Below are 23457 nucleotides of genomic sequence, written 5' to 3'. Positions count from 1 at the left end.
CAACACCAAAATCTAACGGACTTGAATAGGTAATAGAATATACTAATTTCTTTCATAGTAAATCTATTTGAAATTAAAATCCAATGAGCTCATAGCGTCAAATTTTAATCGCATCTTACAATTTTATCCTATTCTTAGATAAATCGATGGCGCCAAACACATGTCCGATCAAACAGAATTGTCTCATGATCTAAATAATGTAGGTAATCGTTGGCCTTAATAGGACTTCCCGATTCATAGGAACAGGCAACGTTCAAGGACTTAAATGTGTCGATTGAATTTTTTTCTTATCAAACTATGTAATATTTTTTCTCTTTTCTTCCGATTTTCGTAAATTTTATTATTAAATCAGAGTTCGCTTTCGTGTTTTTTATGTCCGTTTGTCGCCTCGCATTGATATGATAATAACGATTCTAAATTGAATATTTGATCAATTTTTTACTGAATAATATAATATAATATATATTAATTTTATGTAAAACCTTGTCCACGCTGAATTGTAATGAACTTCCTTTCACTAAAGTGACGTAAAATGTTACAGCTTGTCAATGTGACATTGCATTCTCTCCTCTTGCGGAAAGTTTGGAGGATATTCGACAACGTTTCTGCAATCGGCTCGGAAGACATCTGTCACTAACAGTCGCGATTCTAAGAATGTATTTTAGAATATTTTGTTTATTATGACCTGCTTTAATTGACAAATTACACAAACTTTCTATTAATATATGAAAGAAGAGAAGAATATTTTAGCCGCGTCTTATATCTTTTTCAAATATACACTAACTACTAAGTATATTCTATCATTTCTTTCCTGTTGTGTATGTTTCATTGTTTTTTATTTCTTTTTATTAAAATCACATAAACACAAATATAATTTACTTTTTACTTTACTTTTTGAAAACTAATAAAAATACTTTATCGTACTATTAAAAACCCATTTGTAATGTTTAATGGATGTTTTATCTGTTTTAAACATAATGGTTTATTTTGTATAGGATTAAATTAATGATATATTTTATTGAAACATTCATTGAATTTGAATAAATTATGATAAACGAAACGATGCATTTAAGTGCATTTATAAATCAATTTATATTATGAGATGTTTTTTTCATTATTTAGTTCCGAACTATTAAAATATGTAAAGTTTTTATAGCAATATTATTATAATGAAAATCCAACGACGTGTGATAAAGTGAATCGAGTTAAACATTACATTAAATATCATCGATGTACGTAATCACTATTGAAATATTCTTCATACTCGTATTCTTTTACAGCCTTGGTTACAATTGCCCTATGACATACAATCCAACCGACTTCTTCATTAAGGTTTTGGCTTTGACTCCTGGCTCTGAAGGTGCATCGAGACAAGCTATCAAGAGTGTATGCGACAGATTCGCAGTCAGTGATGCCGCTAAGGAATTGGATATGGAAATACAATTGGAATTTCATTTGATGGATAACGAAGATGAGGTAGGAAATATCTCGGCTGCTCTCTATTATAATATGCCTTTATAAACCATAATATAACCCTTTCTCTTGAATCACTTTTTTACCGATAAAAACCTCATTAAAATCCGTTGCGAAATTTTAAATATTTAAGCGTACAGACGGTGGTAAGCGTCTTTGTAGAGAAAATAGCAGAACCCGTCATTTGTTGTCCTACCTGTCTAACGTTAATTATTAAATTAATAAATTATTATGAACCACAGACATATAATCAGAGATAGAATAAATAATAATAGTAAAAAAACATTTAGCAATTATCATAACGATCAGTTGATCAAAACAAAAACTAGAACAGCCACAATTACTTTAAAGTAATAATTTACAAGTTCATAATATGTCCCAAAACTATTATTATGACTACTACTTAACATTAACAAAGATTTATTATGTTTTACTATTATACATCAACTTATGTTATATTGTTATCATCAGGAATCAAAGCGACTTAAATGCAGCAACTTTCAACCACCCGGTCTTCACACGAAAATAGCTTGGCTTGTGTATAGATATATGCTCATAATTCTAAGGGATCCTCAAGTACAGTTCTTTCGAATAATACAGAAATTGGTAAGTAAATATGATACTATAATTTCCTTTACTGAATGTCGAACAACGTAAAAAAAATAAACTAACAAATCTTCCGTAGAGTAAAGGGTTTCCTTTCCTCTTCAGGAGAATGTTTGGAGATTATTGACATTTTTTTGTTCATATTATGGATTGGCTAACGGCTAAATATTCCATCTGATGGTGAGTGGTCACCTCCGCCCATAGAGCTGTTCGAAATATTAGCTGTTCCCTACAACGATCAAGCGTTACCAACCTCGGAGTCTAAAATGTAATGTAAGGGACATTGTCCTTTCGGTTAAATTGGCTCATTCTTCTTACGAGCCGGTACACAATAGTACTAAATTTTTGCTGTTTTTCGCCGGAATATCTAAGTTTGGCGAAACCTACCCACTGGGGCGGACAAGCCCTACCTCCAAGTCATACACTAGTGATACACAATCATAATTTTATCGCGCGATATTTTCCTTCACCGTCAAAATCGGTATAAATTATTATGAACCCAAATAATTATTACTGTTTTATGACGCACAAAAATACTATAATTAAGTGTGGTAATTTAACCAAATAAATGTATTTATAATGTCTTATGACTATAACTTTTATAATATTTTAAATATGATCGTTTGTATTTTGCTTAACACACACAAACGAATCAGTTGATGCAAATAAAACTTAGTAGAGACGTCGATTTTGTCGTATACTATATTATATAATCTGTATACTTTTAAGATATTATAGGAAACTTTATTTTTTTATAGAAATAAATGTTACGTTTTACATTATAATAACTAGATGGATACCAGCTTTGGATTGTTTACAAGATTTAAATTTGTTTTTTAATACTAAACCATTAAAGTAGAAGTTCAATCCATAGGTCATAGCACTGACAGCAGGTCTCTGTTTCATCGGGACTGCTCGCCTCACACAATCCGGTATCCAAGACGTCCAGGGAGCTCTATTCATCATCATAGCGGAGAACACATTTGCTCCTATGTACTCAGTGCTATACATGTTTCCTGAGGAGTTCCCGATGCTGCATAGAGAGCTAAAAGCAGGATTATATTCCACGCCAGTATATTACGTGGCAAGAATGCTGGCTCTGGTTAGTACATTTTCGAGTCATTCATTTAATTTTTCCATTTGTTTTTATGCCTAGGATGCACTCCACGCTGGAATACAGTATTCAATAACATGTACCTATCCTATGTTAAAAATGTTGAAGATTTTTCCATACAACAGAGGAAGGCAGGGTCGTACCCCACACTCGGGTGTTGCGTGGCGAGAATACTGGCTCTGATAGTAACATTTACGAATCAGAGCCAGCATTCTCGCCACGTAATGCTCTAAAGTGGTTACCAAATAATTTATGCGTCCAGGAAGTCTAGGGTATCGTACAGAAAACTAAAATTTTAATTCTTTTATTCTGCTTAATTTGTAAAGAGCTATAAAATTAGAATAAGTGAATGCATGCAGGCTGATATAATTGTATTGAAAAACCTATTAACTCGTGCTTAGTCAAAATTTGTCCATTTGTTAAACATGGCATTGTACTTATTTTGGAAATTAAAAATTGCTTCATGGTCTTTAAATGCTGCTGATTAGTCGATTATAATTTTGCAAATTCATATTGCTTGCAAAACCTACTTAATAACTTTAGAAATTATATATATTGTACCAATTTTGCAGTTCCCCGGTCTGGTGGTGGAGCCGACGCTGTTCACGCTGGTAATGTACTGGGTGGCCGGCCTTCGCGGAACATTATACGCATTCGGCTTCACTATCTTCCTCTCCATCCTCGTGTTGAACGTAGCTATCGCCTGTGGTTAGTATTGACAAATTTTCACGTATTGAGAACAAGATGCTATGCAAGATGTAAACAAATAGCCAACCTTGGTGTATATAACATATGATGATCTTTGAGTAATGCCTATAATTATTCTTTAGTTGACAATCAAGATTTTATCATTACTAGGTAATGTCCAGTATGGATTGCAAAGCTATTTAATTTTTTATAAGCATTTATCTCATATGACTATAGTGTTGCGCTACCTAGTATGCCAACTACACACTATCGTCCAACTGTCCAATATTCCAACATGACTCCAATCTGTCCCAAGTCACAATCGATCAAAACTGACTCTCCACTCATAGGTGCTATCCAACCTGATTCACTGTGGAGGACGTTGAAGTAATAGGTGTTTTTGTGCTGTACCAAGGTATGCACAGGTGTACACTGATACGTGGAGGGTGTGTTCGTGTGAGTCGGCCTACTCTTTTGATTTGGATACGATTTACCGCCATTGGAGCGATCTCGCACCAATACGATCCAACATATTTTTTTTTTTCGCTGGAAAAACGCCTTAAACCTTTTCCCCCACAAGATGTGTATGTGGGGCTCGCCGGCGCTGAAGGCACCGGAATATCTACTAAAAACCAGCGGTACTCACTCCGTCTTTTCGGGGGACTTCACGGGATTGCTTGCGCATACAGTGACGTCCTGACGGTAGGCCCACCTTTGCGGGCCTCCAAATCCAAGGGGGTTCTCAGGGTACGATCCAACATCCTAAATCATCACGAACTACCTCTATACTGTTGCACGATTGTGTGATGCCGGTATTATACGAGCAGTACCTGCTAGTACGTAAAGTACGTATTACGTAGATATAGTTTTGTTTCTATAGGGTAATGATACAAAAACGTGTTTATATGAAGCTAAATATTAGAAAATAATTTAATCCGAATAAACCATTTAATTATCTTGCTTATACTACATTAACGGGATCTAAATGAAAATATTTAATGCACATATTTAATTCCAGGATCATTTTTCTCGTGTGCGTTCGGCTCCATGCCGGTGGCGATCGCTTACCTCGTGCCCTTCGACTACTCACTAATGGTTACTTCAGGACTATTCATCAAGCTAAGGTAATCATTTGAAATGATTTATTTACTTACAAAACATCTTGTAATTAAATTAATCATAACATTCGAATTATTATTTTTAGGCATTATTTAAATATTCATTATAACTTTGAAATTGCAGCTCAATACCGAAATACATATCTTGGATTCGACATTTGTCTTGGCTGATGTACTCCAACGAAGCAATGAGTATATTACAGTGGGATGGAGTTCAGAATATTAGTAAGTTAATTTTTAGTATCTGCAATACGGACTAGGTTAGTGAGTCAGTAAAAAACTGTCTAAATAGTCAAGCGTTAGGCTGGTAATATCAGTTTAGGAACAAAAACGGGAAGGAAGGCGACCACTTGCAATTACGTAGCATTTACGTAAATAGAAGGCTATCGATATTGTTAATCATTTTACATGCGTGAACATCTTGAAGGGACTTCAAATCGGCCAACTTTAATTGCGCCGAAATACTCTTCTTTGTTTGTGAGAACTAATACCTATCTAGGCTGTGCAACATGAACAGCTCAATAGATTACACTTCAGTATTTTTACAGAGACTACTAGTACCGAGTAGACTTTAGACACTATTTTATTATTAATCACAATGCATTCAATAATATTATTTTGAATTAAATAAGATATACTGATACAATTTTAAAAAATGGTGATCACTTAAGAGCCATTAACCCGTTTATGATTTTTTCAATGCTATCTAACTTTATTTTAAAGCTAACACCAAATTCTTACCTACTTTGATTTTATGGCCTATTTTTCAATATAAGTTGCGAACATATTTTGTTGTTTTGTAAAATAATAGAATATCTATGTATAAAAAATGTAAAGTCAATGTTATTATCTATTATTTAAGAATAATTGTTTCTCGGAACTCTCGGAATTCAAAAGCTAATAACCTTTTGTGTTACATCTGTCAATATTTCTTAGAATTCAGGTAGTATTGCCGCTTGTGGGGGAATCCCAACAAGAAATGTGTCCCAAACATATACAATATACATATATTATCACCATCGATTAAAAAAAAAACCATTGAGAAAAACTTACTTTCAAGTTAAGATCAAGAAACTAACTTGGATATACATCATTATTTAAAATCAACACCATATGTGTCATGTTTTTACTTTTTTTGTCATACAATATGGCTTGTTATTTGAAAATCAATGGTTAAAAAATATTTATAAGCTTTAACAGTCTTATTTAACAATAAATAAAGGGCAATGGTTGACTTGTATAACAGAAGACACCGGGTTCAATTCTGGGTGGGTTCAGGGTGAGTTTTTGGGGTTTTCTGGAGTGCTGAAATAAGCCAGGAGTTAAGCGAAGTTCTTCCTATTCTTTGCCTCGGGAACTCCAAGAGCCATTGTCTGTCGCGCTGATATCGTCGGTCGAGCAAGGGCCAGATATCACAGAAAGTTTTTAAAATGTTAACAACTAATTTTATTGTCACGTTAAATATTTACAATGACACCGTCTATTGGGCGATTATTACGTGGACCATTTTCAAAAAAATAACATTTAGTAAATCTAATATATTTAATTTTAAATAAAGTGAATCCTTCCAAGTATGTTCACTAATTTTATTAATATGTACTTTAATTTTTTTCAGCTTGTGCAGAAGACAGTGATAGTCCCTGCCTGAGCACGGGCGAGGAAGTGCTAACGGTGTATGACTTTCACTTGAGTCAGTTCTGGAGCGACGTCGTAGCCCTGGTGGTCCTGTACCTCGCCTTTCACCTCCTCGCGTTGCTCGCACTGAAATATCGCACTAGAAGAAAATAAATATTAAAACCTACGTAGAAAAACATGTTTCGTATAAATGAAATATTCTAACGTTGTTATTATTTTATTTTTCAAATATTATTCAATATTAATATATTGAAGAATAAAAAGAAATATATGTTGTTCTCATTTAAATGTGTATATGAATGTGCCGAATTACATATATATTTATATGAAATATTAAGATTAATTATAATCATTATAATATTTAACAAAATTACCTTCTTTTTTTTAAACTACTCTCATTGCTTCTACACTTTGCCACGGCGAGCATGCACTAGCGATGCAAAATGTAAAAAAGTAGTGTCACACATTTTTTTTTAAACTTAATGAAGTTTGCTCGAAACTGTGCGGCTAACAAATAAAAAGGCATAAGCTTCAAAATCAAACTTATGTAGAGTTGGTCTCGTTTCAAAACGAAGGCCGTGTTTACTTTATAGTTATTAACAAAAAATGCCCACAAAAATAACAATAAAACGTGACCAAATACCTACTTTTATACTAATTGCTCTTTTAATTATAGACTATCAATCGTTTAGAAGTTTGTAGGGGGAATCAAACAATTCATTAGTAAGGAATATAAAACACATTATAATTTAACTTTTCGTTAAATTATAATGATGTTTGTGTATTTATGTCCAATCAAGTTAATTAGAAGATGATTAATTTTTTTAAGGATCTTTATTTACCTACCGTATTTAAAGTCTATCTATACTTACCACCGAGAGCTTGATTTGTAGTGGATACACTACTAATATTAAAAAACCAAAAGTAACTTTTTCTGTTCTGTTACGCTTTCACGACTAAGCTACAGAACAGGTTTGGATTAAATTTAGAACTGATTAAGCTTAAGCCTCAAGAAAGGATATTGCCTACTTTTTTAAATTCATTACTCGAGGGGGTAAAGTATGAGGTGCAGTTTTGGTGCTATAAAGTTTTATAAATTTTGCAAAGTTTTATAAAGCCGTGGATTCACCTAGTACAAGTGCGAACATGAAACTTTTGCTATAAGTTTGAGGAATTGGGTATACTATTGACTTCAGATGTTTATGCGGCCTCATAAACATTATAATAAACCTAATCAACTAAATCAATTCAAACATGTATCGTTCGACAACGTTCTATATATTATACAGGCGTATTACGGCGCTACGTTACCGTAACCGAAACTGTATTATAATTATGTTTTTGCATAGTGTTATACGAAAAGAGAGTACCCCGCTGATTGTATTTTAAAGCTATTAGTTTTTTTTCTGTGATTACACCTAATACAAAATAAAAGCCTACACATAAAGTCAAATTATCTAATCTTTTAATTACTTATTTTACAATTTCCTAATAATGTGATAAAACAAAACTATCAGTAAAAATCGGATAAACCGAAATAGTTTTGTATTTCAAACCGGTTAAATATTATTCATACATCCGTATCCATATCCAGATCCGAATTGACATATCCATAACATTCCTTATATTAAACGTATAGAAATATAAATAAAAAAATATATTGTAATTTATTTTATAGAGACATCTCGGAGAGTTTGCTAAAACCTTAAAATTGAACTAGAGAATTGTGTGTTGAGCATTCAATTCGAAAAACTTTGAAACTATTTACATAGATGGCGTAACTGTCGCTAATGTTTTTACCTGTCAGTGAAGCTTGCAAAGCAGCGCAAGCGTAGTTCAAATTCATCCGCCATATTCGTCGTGTCAGACGAAGTGCAGTGCACGGCTGTGTCATGTTTTATCGTAAAATACATACAACTCATGACATCGAGTCTTTATTGGTGCTTGTTTTATATAGACAACTCTGAAATATGCTATCTGATGTAGCCCCGAATGGACACTCGTGTCGCTTGTTGAGAAATAAACGTGCAACGAACTGTGCATTCGTGTGTTTATGATAACAGCATTAACAGTAACCGTCGGTCGTGTATTGTTTTTATCCGTAACTGGTATAAAGGTTGAGTGCTATTATGCAAGATAACATAACCGTGACCTTCGTTTATGTGACCGTGCTTAAGGTGATTTTTGAGGTTAAAATGCAGCTTGGATTTTGAGCGACTGCGCCGAGCCATCAGGTTAGTAAGATGTTTAATTGTTTAATCTGTGCCCTACTGATAGTGTTTATCAATGCTCTACTTATTTAATTCATGAAATGTTCGAAATTTGAATCTAAAATGTTATTGACCGGCAAAATCTCATTTACTTTTTGAATCAGATTTCTTGGCGTATTGCATGTTTTCAAGAATGCATGATGTAAGCAGCAAGATAATTCGTATCGATGGCTAATACAGGAAAACGAATATTAAAAAAAAAGAATTCAGTTAGCGACTTAAAAAGTTCAGAGGTAATACAAGTTCCGTTGACGGTTGGCGTTTAGTGGGCTTTCAAGCGCGATCGAAGGTGCGCTCGGCGGCGGACGGGAATGCAACCTCTCCACGGGACGTAAAAAGGGACTAAACTAAAACGAGCTTTCCGACGACGCGTCTATGCTTATCCAAATACTTTTTTATACAACCCACTTGCTACCAACCTTTCCTACAGGTTACTGTTACTGCGGTACCCTTTTTAAATAAAAAGCTTGTAAGTTTTACGTTGTACGTAAATATAAAATATTGATTTAGATTTTGTCTCAAATATATCTTAATGACGACTCGAGTTATAAGCCTAATAACGAATTACAGAGTTCACCGCCCACGTGCAAACGCTTACGTCATGTAGCGGTATCACTTGTACATAATAATTATATCAACGTAAGTCTTTCATATGTCCGTATCACTAGCATTAACATATTATTCGCCTTCCAGTAATCTGCAATTCGACTTATCATAACTAATTTATGACAGTAAGGTAACGTAGTTATTCCTAACAGATCGTATTTGATTCGATGTTTGGATTTTTATATGAAACGTGCCTTTGGGGGTTAGGGGGAGGGGTAGTTTAGATGTTAGGTAACGTAAGTGTCTGGATCTCTTTTTAAAATTTCATGACGATTGGTTGAGTAGTTAGGATGCCAGATGTGAAAGTGAAACAAACTTCTTTCGCATAAACAATATTACTAAGGATAAAATTAAACAATGGACCTTTGCCATAATAACTTTAAATACCACGTAAGAGAGTGCGGGAGCCTGTTAGGTGCATTTCTCCGGGAAGTAGCCATATTTCATTCCAGACTATAACCAATTTCATTCAAAATCTTTCAGCCGTTCATTTATCCAAACTTTCGTATTTATTATATTAGTCAGATATAAAATATGTACAGAGTAGAGCTGTTTTGCGTACAAAACAGCAATAGCCAACAACGTTTTGCGCGTTGCGTCAAACATCCTGCCAAATGGTAAGATTGCGTTTCTATAAATAAACACTAAGTGCAACGTTTTACCTGCGTATTCCCTGAGGTAAGCAGTAATTCGAATGCTAACTCGATATTCGCATGTAAATATCGGTCCTTGTAACAGTTCCTCGGTCTATTTGCCACGGAGCTGGTTTGTGGTCTTTATATATTTAAGTTTCGAATGTAAACATTAAGGCTTGTTTCGTCTGTTCTTTTATTACGTAATATTCGTGTTATATTTTTTTGACTATTCGATATTTGAAATTATGTAAAAATTAAAAATAAACGGTTACATATTTAAAATAATATTATTTTATGTAACGTAAATTGTAAACGTAACGTGATCAAAAATTTTACTAGACATTCAATATGTCAAATAAAAAAAAATATTTACGCACATTGAAGAGACGACGACGAGTAACAACTGAGTCATGGATAATGAGATGAGATTTAAATAATGATTCCAATTTAGAGTTATTTAGTCAGAAACATAAGATCTCAGACATATTCATGCATCATGAATGAGGTTTCGAACATGCGCAAGCGCCAGAAAACAATGAGGTTTCGAAAGTGCGCTGTATGAATCATTGCACATATGGGATAAAGAATGGAAAAATGTTATCTCGTTACGACATCTTCACCAAATTAAAATGCATTTTAAGCAGTTGAATAACTGCCATGAAATAATATAAACGCGAATGTTAGTGATTGGACTTATGGTTTTATTCTTAAACACGGTCGAATGTTGAAAGGTCGGTTTGTTGTAGAATTCTTGGAGGACATAGGATTTTTTATTAATAGTCTTGTTTTAAAATATCTTATGTATACTACAATACGGATAAGCTGCACAGATAATATGTAGTGAAAAATTAAATTACAATGTAGATATTATTATTTAAATATAATAATAGTTAATTTAATGTGCAAAAATAATATTTCATTGGCAAATCGATTTAAACTTAAGGTAGTTGTTATGTGGTTCGTAATTTCTACATAACCAATTCAATTCAAAAATGACCTCGGTACGTTCTATAATTATTAGAATTATTTACTATATACCTACTTATTTAAATATCTCTCCAGCGACCGGCTTCGCTCGGATGTAGTTACATAATGTAAATGTTTAGATTCAGTACGTAATAAATACTTATTTTAATGTTTGAGTATGGTGCCTGAAAGTTCCTTACTTTATCTGTTTCGGATAGAAAACGTCAAAACTCCATGATTTTCTTTTAGATGTGTATACCTACTTATGTTCGGATAATGATTAATATACCCAAACTTCTTTGAAACGTCATCAAAATCCATTAAGCAAGTCTAATTGCGATAAATACTCGACGAAAATGGAGGTCTAATCGTTTTTTTATGAATTAGGTCGTAGTAGTTGAGCTAATTAAAAATGTAACCTTTTCAAATTTCGGCTTAATTGGAACTTATTACGTAATATTTTTTTTACATAATCAATTAAATAATGTAAGAGCTAGTTAGCCAGCTTTAAGCGCACTTTCTAGAAAGTGGTACTAATACAAATCCTATCAGATTTTGCGGCATTGAAACATGCGTTTTCCATTGGCGCTATCGAAGGAATATAAAAACCACTTTAGATTGCTAGTTGGGTGGCGACAATAGGGTTGTCACTATTTTTGAATAGATATTTTATCAAATATTATGGACAATTAAAAGCGTTATATTATTAAATTAATTGAACTAAATGCACCCATTCATTGTTTACGAGTATTTGTGATTTATTCGTATGGTTTGAAGTGAATTTGATGTGAATTATACGTAGTTTTTATAAACAAGGACGTAAGAAAGTTCAAATGAAACATTTAACTTCAAATGAAAGAGGATTTTAAATAAGTCTTTTCTAACATTGTTTAAATTAAGCGTCGTGACTGTAGTAAATTTTTAATGTCTGGTAACTAACAACATTTTATGTTAACTGTAAGTCTATATACATATTCGATTATTTTGTCGATATTGTTTGTATAATATTACATGAAATACGTAATTATGAAAATAACTCTACTTTGGGCAACCCTATTGGTAAGTATCTATTTGCTCATTGATATGCCATACATTGTGGCCAATGACGTAATATTTTTTTATTATTCTTTCCCTAAATATGGATTCAATGCGAATAACATCTTACGTATAAAAGTAATGGTAAAAAATAATATATCGAATCCTGAGTTACAATGGAATACTAAAAAGAAACAAAAAAAAAAGGATTCTGGAGAAATATATAAATATATTCGAAACATCATAACAAGAGTATACTCTGGTTTATCTCGGACACTAAATCTTAGTAAGCATGCAGAATCTTGACAGAATTCAGCCTGAACTCTTCCAATCGATCACTGTCGATTTCGTTATAACATGAATTACGATTTCAATAATTTAGTGTTAAGCATTTCAAACCACCCAACAACCAAACCATGGCTTCTATGTAAAATTTCAAAATATTATCAACGATAAAATCTAGATCGGGAAAGCGTATAATTAATTTCTACAAACAAAATGTTGCTAGGCAATTTCCTACTAAGATCTAGATAAATATTGACTCAGCAATCTATTAAAGTCGTTGGGTATTAATCACGCTATCTTGTCTGGCATGATTGACAAAGGTCGCCGGTACGCTATCTAGGCTCTGGCCTACCGAGGTGAACTGGCTATGCCTTGTTAGGACTTTGAAAACATAAACCTTAATAAAGGTGCAGCTAAGCAGATGTTGCGAAATAACTGGATTGACTATGTAATAAATTAATCACGACTCACTGATTTCTTGGTTTAGGAAATCATTTAATCGCGATCACTAAAGAATTTGAATGTTTTTGAATTCCTTCTCTCTATATGTCTGTGTATTCATTGTTTTAGTTTTTTATTATGAAATCACTTAATTATTCTTTAAAGGTAGCTAATACACATACAACTCTCTTACAAGGGTAAAGAATGCAGCCGATTGCAGCGATGCAGTCGATTTGTTAAATCGATATATAAACATGCAACATGCAGCATGCATTCCCACGGTAAAGATCAACGAATTAATTAAAATAAATATGAAGTAGATGTGACAGTAAACAAAGTCGGTTTGCCTAAACAAGCGCTTCTAGCAGACAGTAAGCACGACATGTAAGGATGCGGTTAATTAAGCCTCTGCCTGGGTTTCCGTTTTAACTAGTCGAACCGGGATAAGTGTTTTATGGTTATTCACCGCATATAAATCTCTATTATCGGTCGTATTAGGCAGCCATTAGCAAAAGCACCTATTAGCGACTTGAAGTTGAAATATTGAGTCGTCTGTAATGTGATAAAATACCGCTTATTTCACTTAAGAATAATATACGAACGGCGTCTAAAATAGATATGCTATGATGAATTGATTTACTTCAACGGGACATACTAAAAAATAGCAAAATTATTTTAACAATAAGGTTACATTATTCACATGAGACAATACAGTAACAAATTATCGAACATTAGCACATATGTTAATTGTACTAAATAACAATACTAACGTGATATCGAGAACCGACTAATAAAAATAATTCGCATTAAATATACACGTGCGAGCGATAGAATCGTAGGTATCGCGGGTCCTCCTAAATCAGGTTGCTGTAACTCGAGACCGATGAACTCTGTAATTAGCGGGTTACGTTCCAAGAAGGTGAAAGGAAAGTTCTCTTTTTTGTTCACCATCTCTGGTATTATAATGTGAATAATTGTCGTTTACAACTTAGCAGTCTCTTGTCGGAACCAATTACTGTGGTCATATTACAAGAGGAGGAGAAAGTATATAATTATATGATGAGGCTCGGCGAGAACTCAATTATTCAGTAATATCATTAAGCTATTTGCAAAACACTGGTATACCTTGGAGTTTACTAGCGCGGATTTCCTACGAACTCGTGAGAATAAACTGCTCGTTGAAGTATTTACTACCAGATTTGGCGTGACGCTGAGAAATGTGGAACTGGTTTGATGCTCGTTAAGACGCGCCACGAAGTCTCATGCATCTGAACAAAAAGCGAGCCGGGAACAGGGCAGACTCGTTTTGGACAATACCCGGCCTGACACTTGAATGCCGATGCGTTCAACATCGTGTGGCTCTTCGAAGGATTGCGTATGGAATGTAGGCTTTTAAAATCACGATTATCATTTCATCAAAAAAAGTCGTAGATGGAGAAAAGGGAACTCAAACTTTATGGTTGCCGCACGAAAGACACGTAATATAAACAAACCTCGATAATAATAAGCTAATCTCTAATACGTTTGCATATTAACGATCTGCACCAAATATAGATTTGTATTATAATATGGAACTCGAATATTGTGATACTTAACAACTACGATGGAACCGTCGTTCTTGTAACTATATTTTTTGTTTTTTTTTTTAATTCGTAACTCTCAATACAAGTCTTTAACAAGCTCCTTTGAGCCACTCATTCAATTTTTCTATCAATTAATGAATAGTGCTTGGCTATTTCATTAGGTACAACCATACGTTCCAATCACAATTAATTATAATGACACATCACTGGATGTTTCTCACTCTTATTTTTCTACACGTTTTCTGAACTCAAAACGAAAATACAATTACAATGTTTTCGATTTTTGAAATTTTCGGGTCACAGATATTTCCTTGCCAGTCATTTCATTTAAACTAGTCGTCGTTTGTGAGCGAGAATTGTGTTTAATTCGTATGGCCTTTTAATCGTTCCTTTGTGTTATTTCATGGTGAAATAATATGTAAATGAACCATTTACTGGCTTTGCACCAAAGGTTTTATACACCTGTAAACTAGTTTTGTCTATGACATTTGTCAAAAGCTCCCATTGTGTACATTTCGTGTCATTTGAAAGTAAAGCGTCTATACATGTATCGAACATAAAAAACAAAGCTCTTAATACGATTTATGATATCTAAATATGTATAACACAAACTACAATAACGAAATGTGGGCAGCATTAAGCAAAATTTAAATCTCTAGCTCCATATATGAGAATTGCAAGGGTCACCGACCTTTAATTACCCTCCATTGCACTGCTGCGGTGCAATGCTCTAGTAAAATTTAACATAACAAGCCTTTATTAAACCTAAACGATGCCAGAATTCTTAATGCAATCATTTCATAAGCTAATTTTTTTTTAGTATATCTGAACACATTGTAATAGTATTGATTTTGTATAATGTTTCAACGAAATTCTGGAAAGAAGCCCGATGGTCCTGAATTTGATACCTATTTGCTGATTGAACCACTTTCGCTACGGATCTAGTTGAAGCCTTTTTGCGGTGGCTTCGGTAAACGAATCCAGTAAAACGATATCGTCGAGTCAAACGATTCATTATGATATTCAGTGTGATTCACACCCGATTCCATGAACTTCCACAGTTTATCGAGTTTTTGCTTAGGAGCAATTATTTTTGCGCTTAACATTTATTGGCATCATTTTAAAATAAGAATGAAATAATTATAAAAAAAGCTTATCCGAATAAGGCGAAATACCTAATGTTATTGTTTTTGTATTAACTACAGTCATAATAAAAACATTCCATATATCCTGCTAATAATTGACAAATAAGGAAGTTTTTATCGGGGATTGCGTTAGTGAGGTAATTGGTGAGCGGTATTTTACATCAATCAACGTGGTCTATTTCAACTGCTTCCTTGCTATGGTTATTTAAATTAGACCGAGCTACGAAAGTCTGGTTTGTGTAACCGCAGTAAGTAAGATGCTTAACAAGATGATCATTAAGGAGTGTCGTGTGACGCGACAAGTTCCTATAAAAGGCTAGCCAAGTAAATGTTTTCCCGTTAACTATGACACACTATTAGGCTCACAAGCCTCCGCAAAGACCGAGTTCGTGTCAACGAGGCAATTTATAATATTTGCCAGTAATTACCGATGACAGTTTTCAAATTTATGGAGCAATTACTTCAATTATTTCTTAATGCGGAAAACATACACGCATTATTATTTAAATTAGTATACGATCTGTAACATTAAGATAGCACTATAATTAATGATATACAAAAAAACAAACTAAATTTCTTAATTTTTTATTAAAATGATCCTACAATCGTATCAAGTTATTATGTCATTAAATAGAATTAGGTATCTTTACAATTATGAATAATTTATTTATATCCTCTGATCGATTCAGGCCGTGCAGCCATTTTCAAAGGTGATTTAAAAGCCAACCACAAAGGAGTTATCAAAGTACACGAGTGTAGGCGGAAATAGACTATTCACTCCCATTATCTGATGACATGATCGGTACGAATTCAGGCGCAGAACCAATGGTTTTCAGTGCTTTCCGAGGCATGTGGTGTAAATACCGCCCACTTGCAAACCTCAGAGAAATCCAACAATAATTATTTGCCTGATCTTGGGTTAGAAACCTCGGAATATGTAATCTTATAAGTTAGCCATTTGTCTTTCAAGAATCTAAAAGATCAAAGATTCGCCCAAATTGCTTTACTCATTCGCAGTTGAAAATAATCTTTAGAACCATTTTTCCATCTTGACGAAACAAGACGTGCGTGTTCATGAATACTGGTAAAAGAAATTAAGGTCGTCTTGTCCATATTGACATAACCGATCAATATATAAAACATGCTGCAAGTTACAACTTGAGATCAGTATCTATTGCTATTGAGCGTCCAGAAAGAGGGGTCAAAAATCAACCGAGATTCGCGATAAATGGGGCATATAATGCAATTTATTGACGTCATCGCCATCTTAAAACTGATTAACGGTACATGATATATCGAACGTTGGCTCGTTTTAAAACGAAACGAGTTTGGTAGTTTACTTTTCAATAATCTTATATTAAGTATGTTGACCAAAGTATTTATATTGTTGGACTATAAGTAAGGCAATAGCAAGTTTTATCTATAAAACAAAAATGGTTATGCTTTTGTAAGATAAATAATTTTAGTTGTATTGAATTTAAATAATCATTTATCATAATATCTGGTACGAGATGTAGGCCGATATATTCTATATATGTGTATGACCTTGATTTGATATATACGTCTCGAATGCATGATATATTTCTCATCTGAACATTTAGGTATGTATTGCAATGAGTATTTTCCTAAGTTATTAAACTATGGATGTTTTAGGTATGTGGCCGATAGTTCCGCTCTGGGTTATCGTAATTCCTTGTTGGTAATACCTTTGGTCTCAGATAATACATGTTCGGTTGCGCCGTGTACTTAATATGTGTAATTGTATTAATATTTGCTCACCACACTGTAATAAATTTAATAAAAACTTAACAGTTGTACTAATATGTTATTTTGTATTATATGTATCATACGGAAGCGTGACTTCTATTGTAGCAAAAAATTAAGCAATACAATATTGTAATGATCGTAAAAATACATCTAGTCATTCCTTCGTATCATTGCTTACAAGGACATTATTTTAAAACATTTTGTTTTTGAGTACTCCCAAGCATAAAGTTTTTTTTTTAATAAAAATATGATATACTTATCACCTTATCGAAATAATGGACTTCTATACGTACTAAATATTTAAGAAACTGTCCAGTAATTAAGAAATTTACTTACACCAAAGACTCACCTAATTTAAAAAAATAGGTTTTCTTCATTTATTCGGGTCACTTCATTAATTTCAATATTGTATAACAAAAATTATTCATCCTCATAATCATCAATAATAAAGTCTTAACTGTTTATTATTATTTCTAGTTAGTTGCAACATTTCGTGTCGTAGGTATTGTCAATGACGTGGAATGTTATCATTCGACTCGTATTACCTTCGACTGCGGTTAGATAAAGCATGCACAGAGTGTCAGATTGACGACCGTATTCGTTTTTCGAACTTAGAATACGCTGGTATTTCGGAACGAAAGAATGTTGTTGAGTTTTATTATAATGGTTGTATAAATGTATTTAAACGGAATATAATAATAATTATTTTTAATCTTTACGTACTTGTAACTCAAAATCATTGAATAATATAAAACAGCTATAAGCTCTCAACCAATAAAAAAGATTTTATTTTCCGAAGTTTTTAATATCGTGCTATATGTGTATAAAACTGATTTAAATTACGTTAATTAACCTCGCTATTGACCTATTTGGTTGTTCTCTGTAAAAGTATACCAATTAATGTGTCAAATATGTAGGTCACTCGATTCCGATCAGCTTCGGCCACTCGCCTCATCATATGTTGCTCAATAACATTTATTATAACTACGTACTTCCAAAAGTAATAACAACATCGTGTTGTTTAGATTTTATTGCTCGATACTCACCTTAACTTGTACTTATTAACTCATTATGTTATTATAAAAATTAGATTTCATTTTTTAAATACACACATAGTTCGTAAATCGTTTTAATTAATAAATATTTAAAGTTATTAGTGTCTTATTAAAAACAACAAATAGGCTCTTGATTTCCAAATTGTACTACCAAATTGTCACTAAGGCTATCGAAACGCAATCGAGAACCGTCGACTTTTAACCGTTTTTATATTCTACTAACACAACGATCCAATTGCGGTTCGGTCGAAGTTGGATCGGAATGGCATCGGGAACATATCGTAACCTTTATAAATTATTAGAATTGACCCCTAGTTCTTCTGCAATGATCTCTGGATACGGTCCAAATGCGTAGACCCGTGTATCCTGTGCCGGTAAAGAAATATTTTTCCATTATTGTTAAACAGTTGCCTATCGAGAGTGATATGAATGATATCACTTAATCTGTTCTTCAATTTATATTACTGATATCACAAGGGCGTCCGATGATATCACTACGACGATCGTGAGTGGATTCTGGTCGGCGTGAATAGCTCCATCAATACAATTTAGTTTTTTTATTCAAACGAGAGGGTATTTTAAATATTACGGGGTCGATGACTTGATTGTTGGACGTTTATGTATGTATCGACGAAGAATTTAAGATCGTAGGTATATGTACACCATTAAGTTTTTGTCTGCTGTCTGGATCTAATCTCATGGAAACCTAGTACAATGTACAAATTTTATAAATATTTTGAATTCCTTTTGGTATTTTAGAATATTTACAAAAATCCATACAATTTGTAAGTAAATATATTTTTAACAATTTAAATGTACTTTATTGACATACTCTGTATTTGAAATGGTGGAAAACAGTAACTATTGAGTTTCTACTGAGAACCGGTGTGTAGCTTTATATTTTATTCAACTGTAACGTGACGATTTAAATAAGTATTTGAATAAAGAATACTTTGATTTTGATAATATGTAAAACAATTAAAATGATCTTGGTTTAATGATATTTCTAAGGCTAACAAAATAAATAAAATCCGACAAAAAGGTTTTACTTTCGGTTTCAAATTCACTATGCATTGGAATACGCCCACGCGGCAGCTATCGCTTCGAAATCAAAACAGATTATGTGGATAGATAACTCGATCCTGACCGCAACATGCAAGCTTTCCATATATTGGAATGGAAATTACCGAGATGTTTGTTGAGAAAAGAAAAGCGAGAGAGATTTGAATGGGGCCTCGATAGCTCAACGGTTAACGGTCTGCAATGTGAAAGTCGTAAGTTCGTCCCTTAAACTATTGTCGAATCAATTCCAAGCGAAATTTAAAGCCTTAATTGTTAGATGAAATGGGAACTATTAGTACTTAATCTTCTAATTTTAGTACAGGTGATATGTTGATTTAAATTTATTCACGATTTTAAATCTAAATTTTAAGATATAGGTTAAATTGGTGTAGTATTGTTATTGTTATTTTATGGCAAATGGCAATATCTTAACATAGCATAAAGCTAAGTCGCTTTCCGCCGTCTCTATGCTTAGATCTTTTAAATTATGCAACGGATTGTGCAATAATGTGGTTTTCATCGATAAACAGAATCGTTTGTGTTATTCAAGGGGAATGTTTATCTGTATGCCAGAGAAAAATCGACAATATAAACCTTCTTATCCGAAAAAAAAAGAATTATTTTTATGTTTGTCCTTCAATCTAAATGTTGTATAATTATAATACCTGTGTGAAGTCGGAACGAGTAGCTAGTATAATACATATATTATTTCATAATAAAAGAAAAATGGAGAAATGTGAAGAATAAAAGTCTTAATGTCCCACTGGTGGGCTAAAACTTTGAGGAGAAGATTTGGACCTTATTCCATCACACTGCTAAGAGGCTGGTAACCTCGATATTTACCATCACTAAGCATGAGATCAATTAAAAATAGAAATTTTGACAACTAAATCGATTAAACTCGACAAATCAAAGTACTTGCCCGGGATTGAACTCGCATCTTCGGTTAAGAGTCACGTGTTCTAATCACTGGGCCATCTCGAGTTTATGTAAACACAAATATGATATATTGCATTAATGATTGAAATTAATTTCCAAGGCTAGTAAAAACGGTTATGCCAGCGATAATTATTACGTACTGTTATAACGAGTTTAAATATTATCTTATGCTACGGAGAAAGCTTAGTATGTAAATAGCTGTTATTTTTCCTCAGATATCAATTTTATCATATAAGTACTTAATATATTGTGGATTATTATTGGATGTTAATATATTTAATGGATAATGTTATTGCTTCGATATATTTAGGTTTTATCGAACAGACGGTTTTTTATACATGTGAGAGAAAGAGAGAGATGACAAATAAAGTTGGACTTTGATTTCTTTTCTCTGATCAATGTTTTAATTGAAAGGTTTCGAGTTACATTATAAAACTGAATTACTTGACCGAATTGCCTACGATATGTCAAGACGAAAATAATACGTATCATTTATGTAGGCTGTTACAAGCGAACGATGTGGTCGGATCGATTTCAAGGATTCGTGGTTTTACATGCACCGGGTTTTTGGACACGAAGTTTGTATCAAGTTTTACTTTAATATAGTATATAAAAAGTATATACCTATATATAATAAAAGGATTGTATTATTTTGTGTTGTTATTTTTACTGTACGTATATACATACATATATTACTAGTCAAACTATACACAGATTTTCTCCCGTGTGCATTTATCAATTTCAATAGTCATGGCGATGGCTTGACCGGTATAGAAGTTGATGTGCAGAACCATCTAGTGGCGAGTTACAATAAAGTGTTATATATGAACCTACGCCGTGAAAGGTACATATATGGCAACTTTCATGGCGATCGGTCAATCGGTATATTTTTATGTATATATTTGATTTGTATTTTTATGTTGTATTAGTATTTATGTCTAGCAAGCATTGTATGCGGTATGTATCTTAATGAAGTGTTTTAATGTATGGTTACCTCAAAACAAAGTTGATGCAACAATAGTCGCCTTGTTCTCTGAAATTAGCAGAAATGATTTACTTAAGTCTTGCTCAATTTCGTCGTTTCATGGAAATCTCGGCTTGTAATAATTCCCACTACTTTGTAATATCCGTTACTTTTTCGTAATTCGCAATAGTAGATTTTATTACTCGGATTCTTTTAAAATCGTTGCGTCAAAAACAGCCTTAAATAGGCGTACAAGATATCAAGCAATGTGTTCACCATAGCGGCTACTTTTCACTTTATCGATACCAGTTTTTCGGGCTATTCTGTATTCAGTAGCGACCTACCGCGTCCGTGGCCCGTTTAAAGGCGCCTCATTACTTTTTATAGATTTATATTTTTTTAGTCAATGAACATTTTAAAAATTATTCATATTGAAATTGCTTCTTTAGTATCGTCGAATATTTGTCGGACTGATCGAATACGTGACTCAAAACGTTATGAAATAATTTACAAGTATAATTTTAAATATAATAAAATTTTCGATATTATTATTATTTGTTTATAATAATTTAGTAGAATAAAACATTCATTTTGTTTTGATGTTGATCTTATGTGACAGCAAAGGGTTTTATTCCGTGTTCGTTTGTTTTGTGCTGGTAGTTGCTACTAGTTTTATTATGGGTAAGATTGCCTCACAAGCAGCTATTGCGAAGGAACGTAAATTGTTGCTCTCCGCTCCTGGAATAGCTTATTTCATCGAACGGGTTCGATGTCCGCGTAAGGTGTCCTTTGACTTCTGTATTATTCGAATCATAATACAATATTTTTACTGGCTTTGGATAAATTTCTTCAGCCATAAAGCATTCGTAATACAAAGCTAACAAAGATCTTGATAAGAGATTTTATTGTTGAAGTATGAAAGATCCTGAGCAACTTTACGACCAAGGATGAAGTTATGGTGTCCTGACGGTGATTGATCAATCGGTCCGTAAGGCACAATATGATGACAGGACCATTGAGACATACTGCCGAAGGACTTAAACTCGTTTCTGATTCTATGGCTTAAGCTTTTAAGGGAAAACAACAACAATGAGCATTGTTGTGTGGCGCCGGAATATCTATTGTGTGGGCGGTAACTGGTTAATTTTGTTGAGTCAGGCCTGCACAGATACCTAGCTGCCGAATTAATTTTATAATAATGCGTCATTAACGTTGCTTGATATAAATAAGATTCATTCGGTATTTTGATTCAGATATAGTCGTACGCATTCGCGTTTATAATATCAGTAACCGTATGGACATATTGAATAGGGTTGTCAAAAGTTCTCTTGAAGGAGATCTTCCTCTTTAACAAAATATGTTATGAATGGAATAGACTGCAATTAAAAATCTTGATATTAAATAAAATTATTAAAATTCTACAACAATATTTTTAAAGGTTGTTAATTTTGCAAAAGTGGAGACCCTGTTTCACAGTCATTGGTTTGCAATGGGGCCAAAGGAAATGCATTCAACTGGGCCCAATTGAAAGTTATTTCACTTATCCTGCCTTTCAATGATGCCAACACGATACATGGCTAATTTCACAACGATACAAGCTGATCAATTAAGTGCTATTGACGTCTAGATTGGCCGTCTTAAGAGTTTCTCCCTCGATCTTGCAAATCTTAAATATATAGCAAGACCTGGAAATGAAAGTACTACGTTAATAAGTTTAAATTTATCCGTGGGTGCAGTATTGTTTCTCAAACAAATGGCGTTTAAAATATGGCATTTGTGATAAAAAGGTGTGGCGACAGCTAGCCGTAAATGGGGAGAAATGGAAGTTCGTACCCACTGACCAGAGCCGTGTGACCTTTACGCCATACGAGTTAAGGTAACTGTCCATCTATTGTCCATGGAAGCGATGTCAAAGCGTTTATCGCGCATATATGCCGTTTATTTATATTGTCATTAAAAAAGAAAAGTGCAAAGTAACATCAATGTAAATGAATTGATCAAACTTTAGCTTAGTATAGCGCTATGCTTTAAGTGGATGGTCAATTACGTGTCCACGGTGGTCATATATCCA

At 33.2% G+C, this 23457-nt stretch overlaps 2 protein-coding genes across 2 annotated transcripts in view; both read left to right on the top strand.

The window, feature by feature from the left end:
• Nucleotides 1-6841, top strand: part of LOC113404789 (protein scarlet) — a 34312-nt gene extending 27471 nt beyond the window's left edge. Inside the window, exons 8-14 of the mRNA XM_026645814.2 lie at nt 1281-1476; nt 1945-2079; nt 2954-3181; nt 3766-3901; nt 4899-5004; nt 5123-5223; nt 6614-6841. Coding sequence (XP_026501599.1) covers nt 1281-1476; nt 1945-2079; nt 2954-3181; nt 3766-3901; nt 4899-5004; nt 5123-5223; nt 6614-6786 — 1075 coding nt within the window. The 3' untranslated portion in view covers nt 6787-6841. The remainder of the gene's footprint in view (nt 1-1280; nt 1477-1944; nt 2080-2953; nt 3182-3765; nt 3902-4898; nt 5005-5122; nt 5224-6613) is intronic.
• Nucleotides 6842-8457: 1616 nt separating this feature from the next.
• Nucleotides 8458-23457, top strand: part of LOC113404816 (rho GTPase-activating protein 23) — a 319300-nt gene continuing 304300 nt past the window's right edge. Inside the window, exon 1 of the mRNA XM_064215552.1 lies at nt 8458-8867. The gene's annotated coding sequence lies outside the window, so the exon portion shown is untranslated. The remainder of the gene's footprint in view (nt 8868-23457) is intronic.

This window comes from Vanessa tameamea, chromosome 8, assembly GCF_037043105.1.
Source record: "Vanessa tameamea isolate UH-Manoa-2023 chromosome 8, ilVanTame1 primary haplotype, whole genome shotgun sequence".
In the NCBI taxonomy this organism is placed as follows: Eukaryota; Metazoa; Arthropoda; class Insecta; order Lepidoptera; family Nymphalidae; genus Vanessa; species Vanessa tameamea.
Note: the sequence above shows the minus strand (reverse complement) of the source record. Positions and strands in the feature narration are given on the sequence as shown.